At 30.4% G+C, this 17,095-nt stretch overlaps 2 protein-coding genes across 2 annotated transcripts; one reads left to right on the top strand and one right to left on the bottom strand.

Annotated features, from left to right (window-relative positions):
- The first annotated feature begins 3,709 nt into the window (after window positions 1-3,709).
- LOC146921889 (homeobox-leucine zipper protein HDG12-like) lies at window positions 3,710-7,094 on the top strand. Its single transcript, XM_085715132.1, has 5 exons — window positions 3,710-3,940; window positions 4,035-4,152; window positions 5,221-5,409; window positions 5,968-6,590; window positions 6,705-7,094. Exons 1-5 carry the CDS (start codon window positions 3,789-3,791, stop codon window positions 6,769-6,771), a joined length of 1,149 nt encoding a protein of 382 aa, XP_085571258.1. The 5' UTR covers window positions 3,710-3,788; the 3' UTR covers window positions 6,772-7,094.
- A 1,694-nt stretch (window positions 7,095-8,788) lies between these two features.
- On the bottom strand, window positions 8,789-11,590 carry LOC146921888 (putative UDP-arabinopyranose mutase 1). Its single transcript, XM_085715131.1, has 4 exons — window positions 11,210-11,590; window positions 10,060-10,310; window positions 9,801-9,969; window positions 8,789-9,319 (listed from the first exon to the last, which is right to left on the bottom strand). Exons 1-4 carry the CDS (start codon window positions 11,528-11,530, stop codon window positions 8,972-8,974), a joined length of 1,089 nt encoding a protein of 362 aa, XP_085571257.1. The 5' UTR covers window positions 11,531-11,590; the 3' UTR covers window positions 8,789-8,971.
- Window positions 11,591-17,095: the final 5,505 nt, after the last annotated feature.

The following is a 17,095-nucleotide window of genomic DNA, read 5'->3' as shown; positions in this document are numbered from 1 at the left end:
GCCTTAGTTGATTAGTGATCAAATTAAGTAATAAGGCTATTAGATTTCTAATTGGATAATTAAATAAATATTTAATTAGTTGATATGGACTCAATGAGTGGATGTCTGGATGGCTCATTAACGGAATAATGGGAAACCCTAATGACCATCCAATATAAAAGAGGCTATGGTCCCCAATATACCGTACACGGCAAACTCTCTCTTCTCCCCATCTGAAGAGAACCAGAGGCATAAAGGTACCGGTTGAGGAAGAACCAAATCAGCCGCCGCTAACCCTTGCTGTGTGTTTCAGATTATCACCTCCTCTCTCGGTTTACGGTTGATGTTGAAAGAGGGTTGCTATGAAAGCTTTATCCAGGTATTCCTAATACCCTAATTCTTAATATCTTGATAAATCAAACATGTTGTCGATCCGATCATATTCATGTTCAATGATTAATTTGCTTCCGCTATACTTTTACTTTGTATTGAACATGTTTTATGAATTAAGACCTAAATTTCCAACATTGCATCCTTGAAATATGCTACAATAATATAAAATCTATGTTGAGTCAGACTTTACAGTTTTTATGCAGCTTTAATTTGAGAGAAGAAACAGAGTTGGTGCAATAGTTAATAATAAGGTGCTTAATTTTGAGGAGGTTCAAAATAACAAAATATAAAAAAATTGGTATAGATTTTAAGAGGTGAGGGATGCAGTTGCTTCCCCTAGATACAATGTGGCTCCGCCACACTGGTTGTGAGTCTGTTCGTAAATTTATCCTTTTTATTTTTAAGACATTGTTAATTTGTAGTATATCGATGTACTTTATCAATTTAAATAAATAAATATCGTTTATTTTTATCAAGAAAACACCTTGGTTGATACCATGGTTTTGGATGTGGTGATGAGTAGCATTACTTTTTTAGTTTTTGGAACATCGACCTTCTATTTTTTCAATAAAAAATGAAAAAATAATTATTATTCTACCTATGTTGTTTTCAAATTAGAATGTTCATTTATTGCAATTATATGACAAATGAATGCAAACCTAAATACTCCACGTATATTTCTTCATGACTCATGCATGACTCTTTCTCTCTCTTTCTCTTTGTGATATTAGTTGTACTAATTTATTTTGAAGAAATAGTTTGGTTTTCCCTATGTGTTAATAAATGTCAAATTATTTTTAAATTTTTTATCAGATTAATTCAATTGACACGTGTACTATAAATAATACTGAATAAACATTGGAGACACACATGTGTAATGAGATTCTTTCAAGGAAATTCGTCGTTATAATATACATATATATATATATATATATATATATATATATATATATATATATATATATATATAATATTATTTTTAGAGATAAAAACGATGTCAATTTTTTGTTTCACACTAAATCTTATCCATTTATTTTTATCGAGCCAATGAAATCGTTTAATTACTTCACAATCTTTGCTTACCCTCGTACTGGCATCACCCATTTCAAGTGTTAGTATTTTCTTATTCTAGAGGACAATTAACAAGAGTTTAATGGTAGTGGGTCGACGGTTCAATACAATTTTACACATGCAACCAATTAAAATATTTAAAATTGTTACATCAATTAATATTATTAATTTATGTAGCAATTCGGAATTGAGATCTATTCAAACCCACTTTCTTTTTATTCAAAGTGTCAAAAACAAACCCACCATGTATACGATAATTAATCTGAAATAGAATTTAGTGAAATAAATGAGCGTGTTGGGTGTGACATGTATTGTAAGAGAGTTGCTCTCTCAAAACCCTTAGCATTTTAATTTCGAAATCTGAAGTAGTAATTTTGAAATGGAGATCCCTTGAAAAACAAACATTGCTGTTAAAAAAAGCGTCATGTTAATCGATGCCCGGACACTGTTTAAAGATAACAAAAAAAAATGATGTTATTATTATAAAAAGAACTTTTTATGACTTTTTATTGTTTAATTACAAAATTTTCGATACAATAATTACTATATAATTTTGTTAGTATCCTTAACCAATGCTTCGGGCACCGGTTAAGTTAATATTTCCCTTAAAAAAATGAAAAACAAACATTAAAATGTTAATTAATATTTGGATTGATAATTTAATATGACAATTAGAATTGTTAATTGAGATTAATGGTGGTGGATTGACAGTCTAAATTAATGTTTTTTTGCAAAATTATTTTGGACCGTTAACCCACGCACTTTTAAACTCTTTTAATATTTACAAGGGATAGGAGAGTAATCAAAGTGAGACAAAATTGCAAAGAAGAACTCCCACAACAAACAAAAAATTGCAAAGAAGAACTAAAGCACATCTCGCCGGTTAAAAAAAAGAGCAATGCTATATCTCTAGAAAAATAACATCAAGAATTCTTCAAGAATAAAGAGCAGTCAATCACAATGCACTATTTGTCACCATTCAAGGAGGTGTGGCTGAAAAATAGGAAGTAAACAAATAAATCATCACTACTAAGAAAAGCAAAATTAGGGAGGGAAATTAGGGACGGAAAAAATAAAATTCCTCACAAATTCTTTGGTCGCAAAATTTTGTGATGGAATTAGAGAGGATTTCATGTTTTCCCTCACTAAATTTCCCTCAATAATTTTTGTTTTTTTAGTAGTGGATCATGCAATGAACACTTGCCAACTGTGTCTTGAAAAATTCTTGATGCTATTTTTCTAGAGAAATATCATTTTCCAAAAATAAAAGAATTAATGCTCGAGGAATAATAGAGAAGAGAGCCAATAAAAATGCATGAGATTTTAACTAAATTATGAGCCATTGAATCAATAAAAATATGACAAATTTGATTATATGATCATTTTTTTAAGTAATTAAAAGAAATGCTTATATATATATATATATATATATATATATATATATATATATATATATGATTATATGATCATATTTTTTCACCACCAAAAAAACTATTTTTATCACCACCAAAAAAAAATATGATCATATTTTTTATATCATTTGACACATCCTTTCTTAACAGCAAGTTTCATCCACTAATTTAAAATAATCACTCAAATAATTAAAATGATAAAATATTTCTTTATTTCATGGCAACTCCCCATAATCTAGTATATCTTTACTTTCTTTTTTTATTCAATACTCATTGATGCAGATTTATTGTTTTTCTGTTTGCCATGCCTGATTTACGGTTCTTGAAAGAATTGCAAGGAAAGTAATGATCACATGAGATTTTAAGTAATTAAATATGAATCAATGGTTCGGTAAAAATGAATAGACAATCCTAAAAAGAAACCCTCTCTATAGCATTAGCCACAATGAAGGTTGAAAAATAGCATGACAATCTTGAATAATCGTAAAACCTTAACCCATACATCCAATTTAGCTAACTAATCTGCACTAAAAATTGTCATCATGCAAGGTATAAGAAAAAGACAACTTCCCAAAAAAAAGGTTTGAACTCCACAATATACTTATATTTATTCTTTCAAAAATGAGTATATTATATATTATACTCCCTCTCCCTCCTACACAAAAATGTAAGCAAAAATTTGGTTAACAAAATTAATGTATTTGGTTCAAAATTTGTACAAAATACATTAACTTATATTAACTCATTTTTGTTTACATTTTGGGAGTATATATTTATTTTTATTGATCTAATGACTCATTTAATTAATTACTTCACATGATCGTTAGTTTCCTGAATCGAAAGAGACCCTTATTGTTACATAGCAATATAGCTATATATAGTAACCCTTAGAGAACTTGTTGAAGGTGAAAAACTTTTGATCAAAAGAGACTAATGGAGTATCAGAGTGGAGGAAGTGGTTCTTTTGATTCTCAAAGTACGAAAAAACGTTATCGTCGTCCTCGCACTCCTAACGAGATTCAGAGAAGTAAGAAGAAACGGTATCGCCGTCCTCACACTCCAAATCAGCTTGAAAAGCTTGAAGAGTAAGAATTATAATTTTCTTGTTGATTGTTTCTCTATATATATTTCAAATCTTTTTTTTTTTTTAATGGCCTTTTATTTTATTTTATTTTTTAGGGTGTTTAAGGAGTGTCCAAAACCTGATGAAAAACAAAAGTTGCAATTAAGCAAAGAATTAGCTTTGAGTTATGGTCAGATCAGATTTTGGTTTCAGAACAAAAGGGTTCAGACCAAGGTATTGTTAATTTTTCTCTTTGTTTTTGTTTATGTTTAATAAGTGTAGTGTGTAACTGTGTATTTTTATTTTATGTTGTTCTTGTGTTTTATTGGAATTATAAAGTTTAACTGTCGGATCTCAGAAGCTCACTCATCCTTTATGTGTGTATGTTTTTGCCTAATTGTGTTTTTAATTTTTATTTTTTTTTATATACATGATATTGTTATTAGGGTTACGATAAATGCCTTAATGATATTTATTAAGGAAATCAAAAGTAATAGGATTGCATTGGATTCAACAATGTTTTACTCCCTCCGTTTCATAATACTTGTCGTTTTTGAGGAAATTACACATATCAAGAAATCAAATAAATTTTGTTATTTTTGATGAAATTCTTTTTTTTTTTTTTCTATAATACCCTTACCCATTTATTATTTCAAGAAATCAAATAAATTTTGTTATTTTTGATGAAATTCTTTGTGTGTTTTTTCTATAATACCCTTACCCATTTATTATTTCAAGAAATCAAATAAATTTTGTTATTTTTGATGAAATTCTTTGTGTTTTTTTTCTATAATACCCTTACCCATTTATTATTTCAAGAAATCAAATAAATTTTGTTATTTTTGATGAAATTCTTTGTGTTTTTTCTATAATACACTCATTTATTATTTCATTATATTATTTCTCTCTCTCTACAATAAATAGGTAAGTTTATCCTTTAAAAAAAATAGGTAAGTTTATTATTGATAAACCAATAATTAATGTTGCATTGAAACTGACAAGTAAAATGAAACAAAATTATTCTCCAAAAGGGACATGTATTGTGAAACGGAGGAAGTAACTTTAAAAAAAATGAAATTCATCATTTTTCACCATTTTTCAATACAATATTTCTATTTCTATCCTTTTAATCAATGTCATAAAGACACTCTTTAACATTTCTCCTATTATTATTATTATTATTATTATTATTATTATTATTATTATTATTATTATCATCATCATCATCATCATCATCATTATCATATTTGTGCATGTGTTATTTTTAAATGATTCTTTATGGTTTTGATTTGAACAAAACAGGCAAAACTTGAAAGAAATGATAACCGTTCACTAAGGGCCGAGAATGATAAGATAAGATGTGAGAACATATCTATGAAGGAAGCCCTAGAAAATTCAATCTGCCCCTCTGGTGGTTGTCCTCCAATCAATGGTGATTGTTATTTTGATAGAAAAAGGTTGAGACTTGAAAATGCTCTGCTCAAAGAAGAGGTATGTAAATCATTATCTAAATATCCGCTAATGCAAAATTTTTGTGTTTATTCATTCTAATTTATATGCAAAATTTAAAAGGTTAAATATGCTTTCAACATGCGTATTCATTCACATTTACACGCACAATTTCAAGGGTTAAAAATGTTTGTAAATCTTGTAGTATTACCAATTTTTAAGTATATTAAAAAATTTGTTCACTTTAGTCCCTCTTTAGTCTCTGTAAAAGAAAAATAAGGACCAAAATTCATCAAAATATTTGTAAGGGCTAAACTTAAAAATCGTGAATTTTACAAGACTATAATCATATTTATTCATAATTTAAAATTGTGGCTGCATGGGGGTGTGAACATTTATATTGTGGTAAAACGTAGAAAAAGCACTCGAAATTGATGTTGAGTGTCGTTGCGAAAACCTCGGGTCAAAATCTTTATATTGCGACCACAACTGCAATGGGCGACCGCAATTTAAAAACATATTTACTTGTTTTATATTTTTTATTTGGATTTATGAGAATTTTTTTATTCAATTGAAATTGTGATTTTTGAACTTTTGTAGCTTTATAAAGAATCTAGCATTATATCTGAATACACTGGAAGATCAGTTTTAGGGTTTCCACCAGTTCCACCAATTCAAATATCATCTTTGGATTCAACAATGGGGAGTATTGGACAAGGATTGGTTGGAAACTCATTTGATATTGGTGAAATTCATAACAACCATTCATCGTTGCATTGCCCTACAGGAAAAGGAAAACTCTTCAATCTATCAAGTTTACCAAGTAGTGGTCTGTTGTTGATGAATGAACAATTACCTCAACAATCATGGACTCCGAGGTATCAAAGTATGCAGGTCGATACCTTTGGCAACGCAATGTCGCATGCGCAATATTCTGGACAAGATTCGGCAATTGTGCCCCCACATTTTGATTTAGATGTCCAAAATCATATTTTCTCAGGCGTCAATATCGATTCATCTGATCTTCTACCCCCCACCATCGATTCATCTGATCTTCGACTCCCCATCATCGATTCATCTGATCTTCTACTCCCCACCATCGATTCATCTGATCTTCTACTCCCCACCACTATCCCGGGTTACACCACTTCATTAGGTGAGACCGGTGCTTCGACAATGCAATTAGGGGAATTTGGGTTCGAGGGTTTTGATGATCCGTGGGAGTAAGTACCAGTTTCAATTACATCATCAAGATTTTTGCTGAATTTGCAATTAAGAATTGTTTATCCTTTTATTTTTAAATTATATGACATGCTATCGTTTTTCATTCTTTGTAGATCATTCTTGAATAGCATTTGGCATAATGAAATACTTTCACCTGAAGATATTCAAAAGATGGGATAACAAGCGGGAGAAATACATTAAGGGCATTGGTCAATCTTACCACATTGTTTCTGGACAACCAAAATGTAATACTCCTTCCAATCCTATTTATGAGAGAAAGTTGGGTCAACAAAAGTTGATGTATCTGGACTGAATTTTTAACCAGATTCATCAACTTTCGTTAACTCCAATTTTTGTCATCTTTATTATTTATGTCAGGATTTGAGAAGAAAATCTGTACATTTATAATAAGAGACAAGCTTTTGTGTCAATCTAAACTTAAGCTCTTTATGTTCTTTTGAAATCACTAATATACATACCATTCATAGATATCTCGTAAACAATGACATCTCCATCCCCAAATATTTACTCTATATGAGATAACTCTTTCCTAATTATTAGATTTTATTATTATTTTTAATAAAAAAATGTCTAATTTACTGCTTTTCATGTTATTGTTTCAACTAAAACATTAATTGAAAGATAATTTTGAAACATACATGCATAAAATTGCCAAATTTAATATACATTTCTTAATTGTGTCAAATTATCAAATGATACTTGTAATAAAGAATGGAATTCTTTACAAATCCAATTCAAAAGAAAAAGTAGTACTCGTTTGTTTGTAAAATGTGCATGCATGTTTGAGTATTATTATGCTTGCAGTTAGTGTTGTGAATTCGAACAAATAATCACACCAATAAAACTATGATGTGTGGAGCAAAGGAAATTAGTAACTAATATCAAAGTAACCTCAAGTCACAACAACAATAGCATACCTAGATCTAATCTAGGAATCAAGTGAAAAACACAAAACCACAAATAAAAGATAAAGAGAGAAGAGAAACAAACACACCAAAAAATGTTTACCCAGTTCGGTCCAAATTGACCTACTCTGGAGGAGAGATTGATCTCTCTAGTCCACTATCAATGAGTTCTTTACAAAAAGATATAAAATGGTTTCAAAAAATTAGCGCAACAAACTGACAAAGAACAAACCCTTATTTCTACCATTTTCCCAATCTCTCTGATTAACAAACCACTCAATGATTTTCACTTACCCAAGGTGTTTTACAAATGTTTCCCAACCCAAGAGAACCTCTCAAGAGAACCCTTTCCAAAAGAGAAATGATATTTGTACAACCATTTTTTGACAACTTTTAGACAACTTTCTCTCTCATACTCACATTATATTCATAATCTCTCTCTTCCTTTTTCTCTCTCCATTGTTTTTAACCAATAAAAGGAGAGGAAAAAGGGGTTGTCATGAAAGTTGTTAGCAAATGGTTGTTCAAATATCATTGCTCTTCCAAAAAGGTTATGTATTTATCTATTTTCTAGTATCGGTAAAATTTAAAGAGCATACGTATTTTTTTGTGTTAATCCTGCAGATCTCAGGGAAAGAGATTTTGATAATTTAAAATTCCGTCGTAAGTATGTTTAAAAGATACATGAGAACGGAGGAGCAACAAACGTAATATACTAGTTTTAATTAAAAAGACTACATACCAATGAACAACAACGTGCAAAATGGAAGAAATATTTAAAAAGACTACATACCAATGAACAACAACGTGCAAAATGAAAGAAAGGGTGAGCACGAAAGTTATAAGGATATCTTGTACTGCTAGCCAAGTACCGAACAAATTAGAGGTAAATAGATTTTAGAAATTTGTAAGGAATGAAACTTTTGTGACGAGTGAGTACAAAAGTTAGAAGGAAATTTCAAAATTTATTATGAAGTATGTTGTAATGCAATTGCTAGCTAATTGACTTACTGGTGTTACTGTCGTAGGACAATTGCTCGTTAGACACCTCAAAATTGCTCATGTTGCTAAAATTAGTCGGTCAGGATTTACAATCCGATCAGATTTTACATACAACAATAGTTGATCGGAAGTTACCCAATTGAGAGCGAATTTGATGTGCCTAAAGAGCAATTGTCCTGTCGTAGAAGCTACTTTTCAGTTTGGCCGGCTTGACTAGTCTGCCCAGACCGGACAAGCCCGCAATACAATAAGGATCATATTTATAATAAGAGTAATAAGAATAAGAATAATATATAAATATTAATGACGACATCAATATCAATAATTGTTCTGGAATCTAGCAAAATCAACAAGAATCATAATATAATAATAATGCTAACAAATATGATGACAATGATAAATTAAAACTGATAGAAAACTACTCTCCTTCTCATCAACTATAACAAGTTGTTTCACTTGGGACCAGCCTCAGAAGCTTTGTCTGAAGTTTTCACTTCAGCTGAGTTGTTAATCTCATCCCAAGCTTCAATCCATGTGACCATGGCATCAGCTAATTTGACGAAATAGGGATCAATAGTTCCAAGTTTCTCCTTGACTTGCTTGGAGAGTTCAATGTAGCATTTCTGAACAGAGGTGCAATCTTTTGAAAGGGTTGCAGCTTGGAAAAATGGAATGATCTCTTCTTGCCAGAAGATACCTTTGTACTCCTTTTTCAGATTCACAAATGGGTTACTTGCTTTGCTGTGCCAAATGTATGGAAGTCCAGTCTTCACTCCAAGTCCCAAATGGTCACAGATAACCTGTCAATTCATTAATGAGTTGTGGATCGTGTTAGGTTCGGGGAAGTAGCGATTAAAAAATGCAACTAGATACTAGTTAGGTGGATAATGCATTAATCTATTGAATTTTATAATCATTCAATAACAGAAAAAAAATGCATTATTCTAGGTGGAAGATGTTTGGAAGCAGTAAAGAAGGGTCATTTTTTATTTCACAGAAAAATAATCCCAAGGAATTTGAAATTAAAGAATGAAGAATAATGCATAAGAGTAAAGTAAAAAACCCAATGCGGTAAAACACGTTATTTTTTTGAATAAACAAAACAGATAAACAAAAAGACAGTAGTATAATCATTAGTTAAGAATATAAAACTAAAACTGAATACAAAAGATAACGCAAAAGCCAACTAAGTAATCACGTGAGTAATTGTAATAGAAACAGCAATTTGGTAGACTATATATTTAAGGGTTGTTAACAGGAAAAGAGACATGATTTATATACCTTTATGCACCAGCCAGCCCACATATCATCGTAACGTCCAATAGGCTGACCATCACCCATGAGTCCGAAGTACATTGCAGGTCCGATCAGCTCACGGTCAAAGGCCAGATTCATACCGCACATAGGGAACAGTGTTCCCTTAGGAATGGTCATAACAGCATCAACAAACCTGAAAAATACACTCAATGACTAAGCAAATGTCCGTAAACAAAAGCATATGTATATCGAATTAACCACAATGATGAAGCTAATTACACACCTAGTGTTCCTCTCATGGGGCTTGACAAGCTGTGTTGGAGCATCATAATCAGGTATGTTGAGCCAAAGACCGTGAGAAACAGCAGTGGGGACACCTTCACGAAGACTGAAAGGGTATCCACGGACGAAATCGGCACCGTCTCTATATGGATCGTAAAGGGTGTTGAAGAAAAATGGAGTGGATGGACTGAGGAGATTCTTAATGTGCTGCTCAAGTGCATTGATCTCATGGCCAGTTGGGTCTTTAGCAACCTGCACATTGAAATATAAAACATTGAGAAAATCATAGATATATATATATATACCTTTTCATATGAAACACAGTACATTCCATGAAATTAAGAATAAACATGCTGTTATTACCGTCACAGATATATCGAAGAACCAACTTACACAAATAACAAATCAGATTCAACAATTCAATGTTAGTTGAAAATGGGAAATTCAAACAATAAGACAAGAAATTTCACTTTCGATTTGATTCGAAATCATTCTGTCCGCAAAAAGCCTCCAAAAGCAAAAGGTATAGTTTTAAATGAAATCATTCTGTCTACAATATATGTTCACATTATTTGCCTCAATCATTCCAGAAAGATAATGAAAAACAAGATCCATATAAATGTTAACAATTTGAACAGATCCAGCTAAGTTTGAAATCATTAGAATGTATCAAATCTGAATCAATTCTCATGTTTGAAAACTAGGTGTAAAATCCTATTCTCCATCTTGAACTGGAATCAAGGCATTTGATTCGAACAATCAAAACTAAAATCGAATCAAATCCAACAAAACTATAATGTATTTCAAAATGCTCAACAATTTCCAAAGTCAAAACTCATTCTCCAATTTTAAAAAAATTCAAGCAAAAAATAAAACCTAGCCATGAAGTTCCAAACAAACTAACTAAATTCAAAAACCAAATCAAGCTATTAAAACTAGCTCAAATTCAACGATCTTCTTAACAAAAACCCAGATCTAGCTCAAATTCAAAAAAAACCCTAAAACCCTTCAAAAAAAGCAAATCACTCAAATCAAGTCAATTCAATTTCAAATCACAACAACCCACAAAACAAATCAATGAAATGAAAGTCAAAGCTAAAAACTTTCCGATCCAAAAACAAAAATGAACAAAAGGGTATTCAAAAACTTACAAAGCAATCATCATCAATGGTATAAATATACTTCTTCTTAGAAACCATATAACCAAAGCAACGACAAGCAGAATCTTTAAAGGAGATACAAGAAGCTTTAGGACCCAAGATCCTATTGATATCATTACGATTGTAAAGCTCGTAATCGAAGCCTTCAGGAACTTTGATGACTTTTGAAGGGTCACCATCTTGAACAATGATGAGATGATATTGTTCGAAAAAGGGTCTCCACATCTCGAGGAAATCGAGGTTGCGGATGGTTGGGATCACGATGTCGAGTTCATCTTTGAGAAGTGGAGTTGGTTTGGATGAAGAAGCCATTGTTGAATGGTGAGAGGAAGGAAAAAAGTGTGAGTGTTTTGATTTTGTGTTTGGGTTTGTGAAGGTTTAACGTTTGTTGGTATATATATGGAAAGATTAGGGTACTTGTGATTTGAGAATGAGAAAAGAAACAAAAGGAAAGTAACAAATGAGTGTTGGACTTTGCGTGCTTTCCCGTTTCAAATGGGTTGAGTTGAGTAAACACGCATATCAAATAGGTCGGTCGATTTATTTAGATTTTTATTTACTCAATTAATTCCCATTGTGTTGCTGATGGTGTGCATAATGTGGGACACAACTAAGAATGTCCTCGTGAGCTTAGCTCAGTTGGTAGGGACAATACATAAAATATGCAAGGTTCGGGGTTCGAATTCCGACCACCACAAAAAAAAACACAACTACGAATCCTTTCAATTTAAGGTTTGTATCGAGTTAGTCTTTTTAATGTGTTGAGGGTAGAGAAGTAAGCAAATTTGATTAAGAATTGTTTCTGTCAGTTTTAGGTAGTGTTTGTCATTTTATTTATGTATCATAGGGTCTTTTAGATTTAACGTTTGTCCTGGATTAGTCATTTTAATTTTTTAGTTTTAAATTGGTTTTTAATTTATTTTTAAAGAAGTTAAATTAACTCACTCAAATATGAGGAGAATCGAACCTGTAACATTGAGGAGAAACACATTTCAATATCCCAAGTCCAACACCAACAAAAATGGTAAAAATTTATATATTAAAAGTACTTAATATTTTAATGATTATTTTTTAATGTATATAGTATAGAATATTTAACTATAGAAAATATTCATTCACATGCACTAAAAAGAAGAAGAAAATATTCATTCGTTTTTTCCATATAACAAGTGAGTTTAGTGAGCTAAGTTCACAAGGATTTATTGTTATGTTTTGTAACTTTAGCTTACATACATACATATATATATATATATATATATATATATATATATATATATATATATATATATATATATCAAATGAGTTAGCTCATAAGAACCGGTTGCCTTTTTTTTTAAGTAAAATTCGAAAGTGAAAATTTGTTTTTTAACCGGAAAGGAAAGCCATATCGTTGTCAAAGGCAATTTTTGACTGGGATGTGGTTGTCAAAGATAGAAATTTTATTTGAAAATCATTTTGCTATCCGTCAAATAAAGAAAATATTTATTCTATGACCACTTTCTACGAAAAGGGAAAATATTATTGTCTCGTACGATTCTCCAATTAATTACCCACATATATTATGTTTTTATTTTGTTCAAGAAATGATAACGTCAATTCAAAAAAAGATATCAACACACTATATTAAATGCTTTTTTAAAGAAACTAGTAACGTTTTAGTCTTTTTTTTTTAGAATAAATCAAATTTAGTCCTTATACAACATATGTTAGATGAATTTGACTTTTCATATATTTTGGTGGTTGATTATAGTAGTAGAAGAAAAATAATAAAATAAATTTGGAAAGCACAATATCTACGTAAAATTGAAATTAATTAAGGGGAAATAGTCACTTTAGTCCCTGAATAGGAAAGAAGTGGTCAATTTAATCCTTGAATGCAGAGAAATTGCAAAATAGTCCCTGAATGTAGACTTTTTTAGTCAATTTCAGGGACTAAAGTGACTAACAGAGTCTACATTCAGTGACTAAATTGACTAACAGAGTCTTCATTCAGGGACCATTTTACAGTTTATCTCCATTCAGAGACTAAAGTGACGACTCCTTTCCTATTTAAGGACTAAATGACTAATCTCCCATTAATTAATAAACTCAATGAAGGAGAACACATGAAGAAAGTGACTGATATTAAGTATAAGTAACGTGAAGAGAATATAAGATATTAATTGGTATTCATGATTGAATTGGGAAATGGCCCACATGAGTAACGACCGTCTACTCACGATTAATTGATAGCGGAAAAGCAGGCAAAGTTAAAATATTGCAATGCATGTGTTTGTTCATGTTTGTGAGTGGTGGTGAAATGCTGTATATCCTGTAAAGTCTTGCCAGGTAATGCCAGGGTAGATTACGGAATAAACAAACAAAGTTTTTTCAAATTTTTCCGTTTTTGTGTTTTGGATCATAGAATAATAACCATCATCACTCAAGAATATGCTTTTAAAGTAGTGTTGATGTGTGAATATCTTACATTGGCATGACATATGGTTTTTGTGTTCACAAGCACATCCCTTGTGATATGTGTAAATGCTTGAGGTGTGTAACATACTCATTTAAATGATAAGTTTGCCTTATTTTTCAAATTTAAAGTTATAGTTTTACTTAAAAAAGTTTTTTTTTTAAGATAAAATTAAAAGTGTTGTTTGATCGTTACGCTTCAACGACATTTCAACTATGTTGACACCCTATTGAACCATGAATCTTTTTTCCTAAGGAAAGAAACATATAGCATTTCATTACTTAAAATGTGTTCAATACGATCGGATATTTCTATCAAAATCTAGAAACTAGCTGAGAATTTAGCCGCCTTAGCTAATATATGGGCTGCTCATTTGTCCGTCTTCTCACAAACTCAACATTAGAGTTGACATAATATTATTCAAAGATAGTTTTGCAATTATGAAAAATCATCCCAAACTCTATACCATCCTGATGTGTAGATAAAAAAACTATCCACTATTTTGGCATCAAGCTAAAAATTGATAAGTCCAAAGTGTAATTAATGAACTCATTTTAAAGCTGATAACAATCCAAGAGCTTCGCCAACATGTATCTCGCAGACTGGAGTAGATCATTTAGTTATTGCCAAAACAAAAGTGTATGTATCATCCCTTATACAAACTCGTATTCCCGCTTTATTAGAAATCTACTGGGAGAAAGAAACATTAATATTGCACTTAAATCTTCCTTCAGTTGATTTGAACCACGAATCTTTTGATACACTTCTAACAACAACAATAATAATGATGATGATAATTAGCTTGATCAAAAAATAAGAAGAAGTGGAGGGGGACATAAACCGAACCCACAAAACAAAGTTAACAAAAAACAATAATTAGTCAAAGCAAATATATCCCTAAAAAGGGTTTCTCTAAAACGGTTTGACAAATGATCCCACTAGACTAACTCATTAACAAAGAAACTTGAATTAGCTAATCTATTTGCATAACATCATTTTCTCTATAAATATGAGAAATCTTAATTCAAAAATATCTAATAAGAGCTAAATAATTATTCCGTTTAATATGCTCCCTCCATAGGACCAAGTTGATTTTGGTAAAAGCTTGAATAGTTGAAAGTGAGTCACATTTAAACCACAAATTTGTCTAACCTCTGGCTTGAGAAAATTCAACAACAAAAATTACAATATATAAATATTGAGGAAAATGTCAATTCTATTAACCAATTGAGCGAGACATTGAAGGTTAGAGAATATGTTGGTCCAGAGGAAAATTACAACTCTTCCATACCACGGTTCTAAGAATTTGAGAGAGAAAGAGTGGTCGAGAGGGAGAGATTTAAAGGTAGAGACGACGGAGGCATCAATTTCAATGTCAACTCTCTTTTCTTCTTATGATGTATTGTAATGTTATGTACAACTAATTATGTCTATTGTTGGGATTAGGTGTAGTTTCTTTGATTATAATGTAGTTACTTGGCCTAACTGATTATATATAAATCTTATTTCATTATATCAATGTTTTTGTTTCTACTTCTTTTTTTCTTCCACAAAAACGATATCTAGCAAAGTGCTAGATAACCAAAATATATTAATAAAAAGATGAGATAAGAGCTACAAGAAATGAGGGGGACTTGAGAGCCAAAACCTCCCTAAAAGTAAAGAAAACGAAATTCAGGCATCCCTAACTTGTTTCTAGCTAGAGAAGTCCTAATACAATATGAAATTGATCTTTTGATTTAGAGAATGCTAGACATAGACTTTCTTTGTAAGAGATATGAATAGAGACATTTGTAAATGCTAGTTGCGAGACATCATATTAAGTTTACAATCACACACACACGGTCGAAACGTAATATCATTCTATTATCCAACTAAACGAGACATCAGAGGTTAGAGAGTATAATGGACCTTCCACTATCTACGAGACATCGAGATATCCGGAGTGCAATAGGTGAAGGTATAAATGATTGGTTAGCGAAACTCTATCCAAACAATATTGTCTCTATGTTCTTTGCTTTCCTTTTTAAGGGTTAAATATGTCTTTGGTCCCTATAAATATACAAACTTTTCGTTTTAGTCCCTCTAAAATTTTCCTTCAACTTTTAGTCCCTATAAAATTTTCAATCACTACTTTTGGTCCCCATTTTTAAGTTAATTTTAGTATTTTTTAAATAAAGTTTTGCAGAAATGTGTAGAATATTGTAAAAATATTTGCCAAAAAAAATTAGAATTTTTTAACATAACATAAATTTAATATGAATTTTTAACCATAAAAAATATAAAAATTCATATTAAATTCATGTTTTGTTAAAAAATTCTAAATTTTTTTGGGAGAGATTCTTATAATATTATGAATTTTTCTGCAAAATTTTATTAAAAAATATGAATTCTACATATGAGTTTACTTTAAAATAGGGACCAAAAGTGAAGATGGAAAATTTTTGAGGGACTAAAAGTTGAAGGAAAATTTTAGAGGGACTAAAATGAAAATTTGGTATATTTATAGGGACCAAAAACATATTTAACCCCCTTTTTTTAAATACATACATCATTTCATAAACATACAACCATTTAGCTATACACTTAAAACTATAGTAGTAATTATTTAAAGGCAGTAGTATTGCACAAGTCCTTGTACATGACAAAACCTGAATACTTAACTTTGATGTTAAAGCACCTATCGGATGGCATCGTTACGAGGGACTTAGATATTGAAGCATTTCATTAATTTTTATTGTTTAAATTATTTGTTCATTTATGTTTATAATTGTTAAAATTAAATATATTTTTTTGACAAGTGTTAAAATTAAATATTAAAATGCACAATATATAAACATGAATAATTGATAATAAATAAAATGTCCTCGTGAGCTTAGCTTAGTTGGTAGGAATGATGCATTATATATGCAAGGTTCAAGGTTTAAATCCCGACCACCACAAAAAAAAATTGATAATAAAGAAAATAACAATTAATCAATTACTTATATCCAAAAGGAGAACATAATTACTTAGTCAAATATATACTCCCTCCGAATGAAATATAAGCAAAAAAAGACAGATGAAAATTTGATGTACATGGACTAATTTTTTAACGACATATAATGACTTTTCAACTACCACTTTTGCTTATATTTCATTTCGAGAGGAATATATCACAAAAAGATAACATCATTTTTGTTAAACTATATCCCAAAAAGAACATCATTACATGATATATTGTAATGTTTTTTTTTTCATTTTTCTTATTTTTTAAAGAAAAAAGAAAGAAATTAGAAAAATCATGTTTCCTCTTTTATCTAAAGAAAAAAAATTAAAAAAGAAAAAGAAAAATCATGTATCATGCATGTATTGGTTTCCATCTTTGTATCCCTCACATATCGAGGAAGTATTTGAAATGTATCGGTCAATTGTTTTTGAAA

The sequence above is a fragment of the Medicago sativa genome, chromosome 5, assembly GCF_051527215.1.
Source record: "Medicago sativa cultivar Bolivia chromosome 5, Bolivia_mono, whole genome shotgun sequence".
NCBI classification, from domain to species: Eukaryota; Viridiplantae; Streptophyta; class Magnoliopsida; order Fabales; family Fabaceae; genus Medicago; species Medicago sativa.
Note: the sequence above shows the minus strand (reverse complement) of the source record. Positions and strands in the feature narration are given on the sequence as shown.

What these genes read in the sequence shown, in the direction of transcription:
- LOC146921889 (XM_085715132.1), top strand. Translation starts at nt 3,789, where the DNA reads ATGGAGTATCAGAGTGGAGGAAGTGGTTCTTTTGATTCTCAAAGTACG. An exon ending in CAGCTTGAAAAGCTTGAAGA is followed by an intron (nt 3,941 to 4,034) that starts GTAAGAATTATA and finishes TTTATTTTTTAG; the next exon opens with GGTGTTTAAGGAGTGTCCAA. An exon ending in ATGCTCTGCTCAAAGAAGAG is followed by an intron (nt 5,410 to 5,967) that starts GTATGTAAATCA and finishes GAACTTTTGTAG; the next exon opens with CTTTATAAAGAATCTAGCAT.
- LOC146921888 (XM_085715131.1), bottom strand. Translation starts at nt 11,530, where the DNA reads ATGGCTTCTTCATCCAAACCAACTCCACTTCTCAAAGATGAACTCGAC. An exon ending in CCCCATGAGAGGAACACTAG is followed by an intron (nt 9,970 to 10,059) that starts GTGTGTAATTAG and finishes TGTATTTTTCAG; the next exon opens with GTTTGTTGATGCTGTTATGA. An exon ending in GGGCTGGCTGGTGCATAAAG is followed by an intron (nt 9,320 to 9,800) that starts GTATATAAATCA and finishes ATGAATTGACAG; the next exon opens with GTTATCTGTGACCATTTGGG.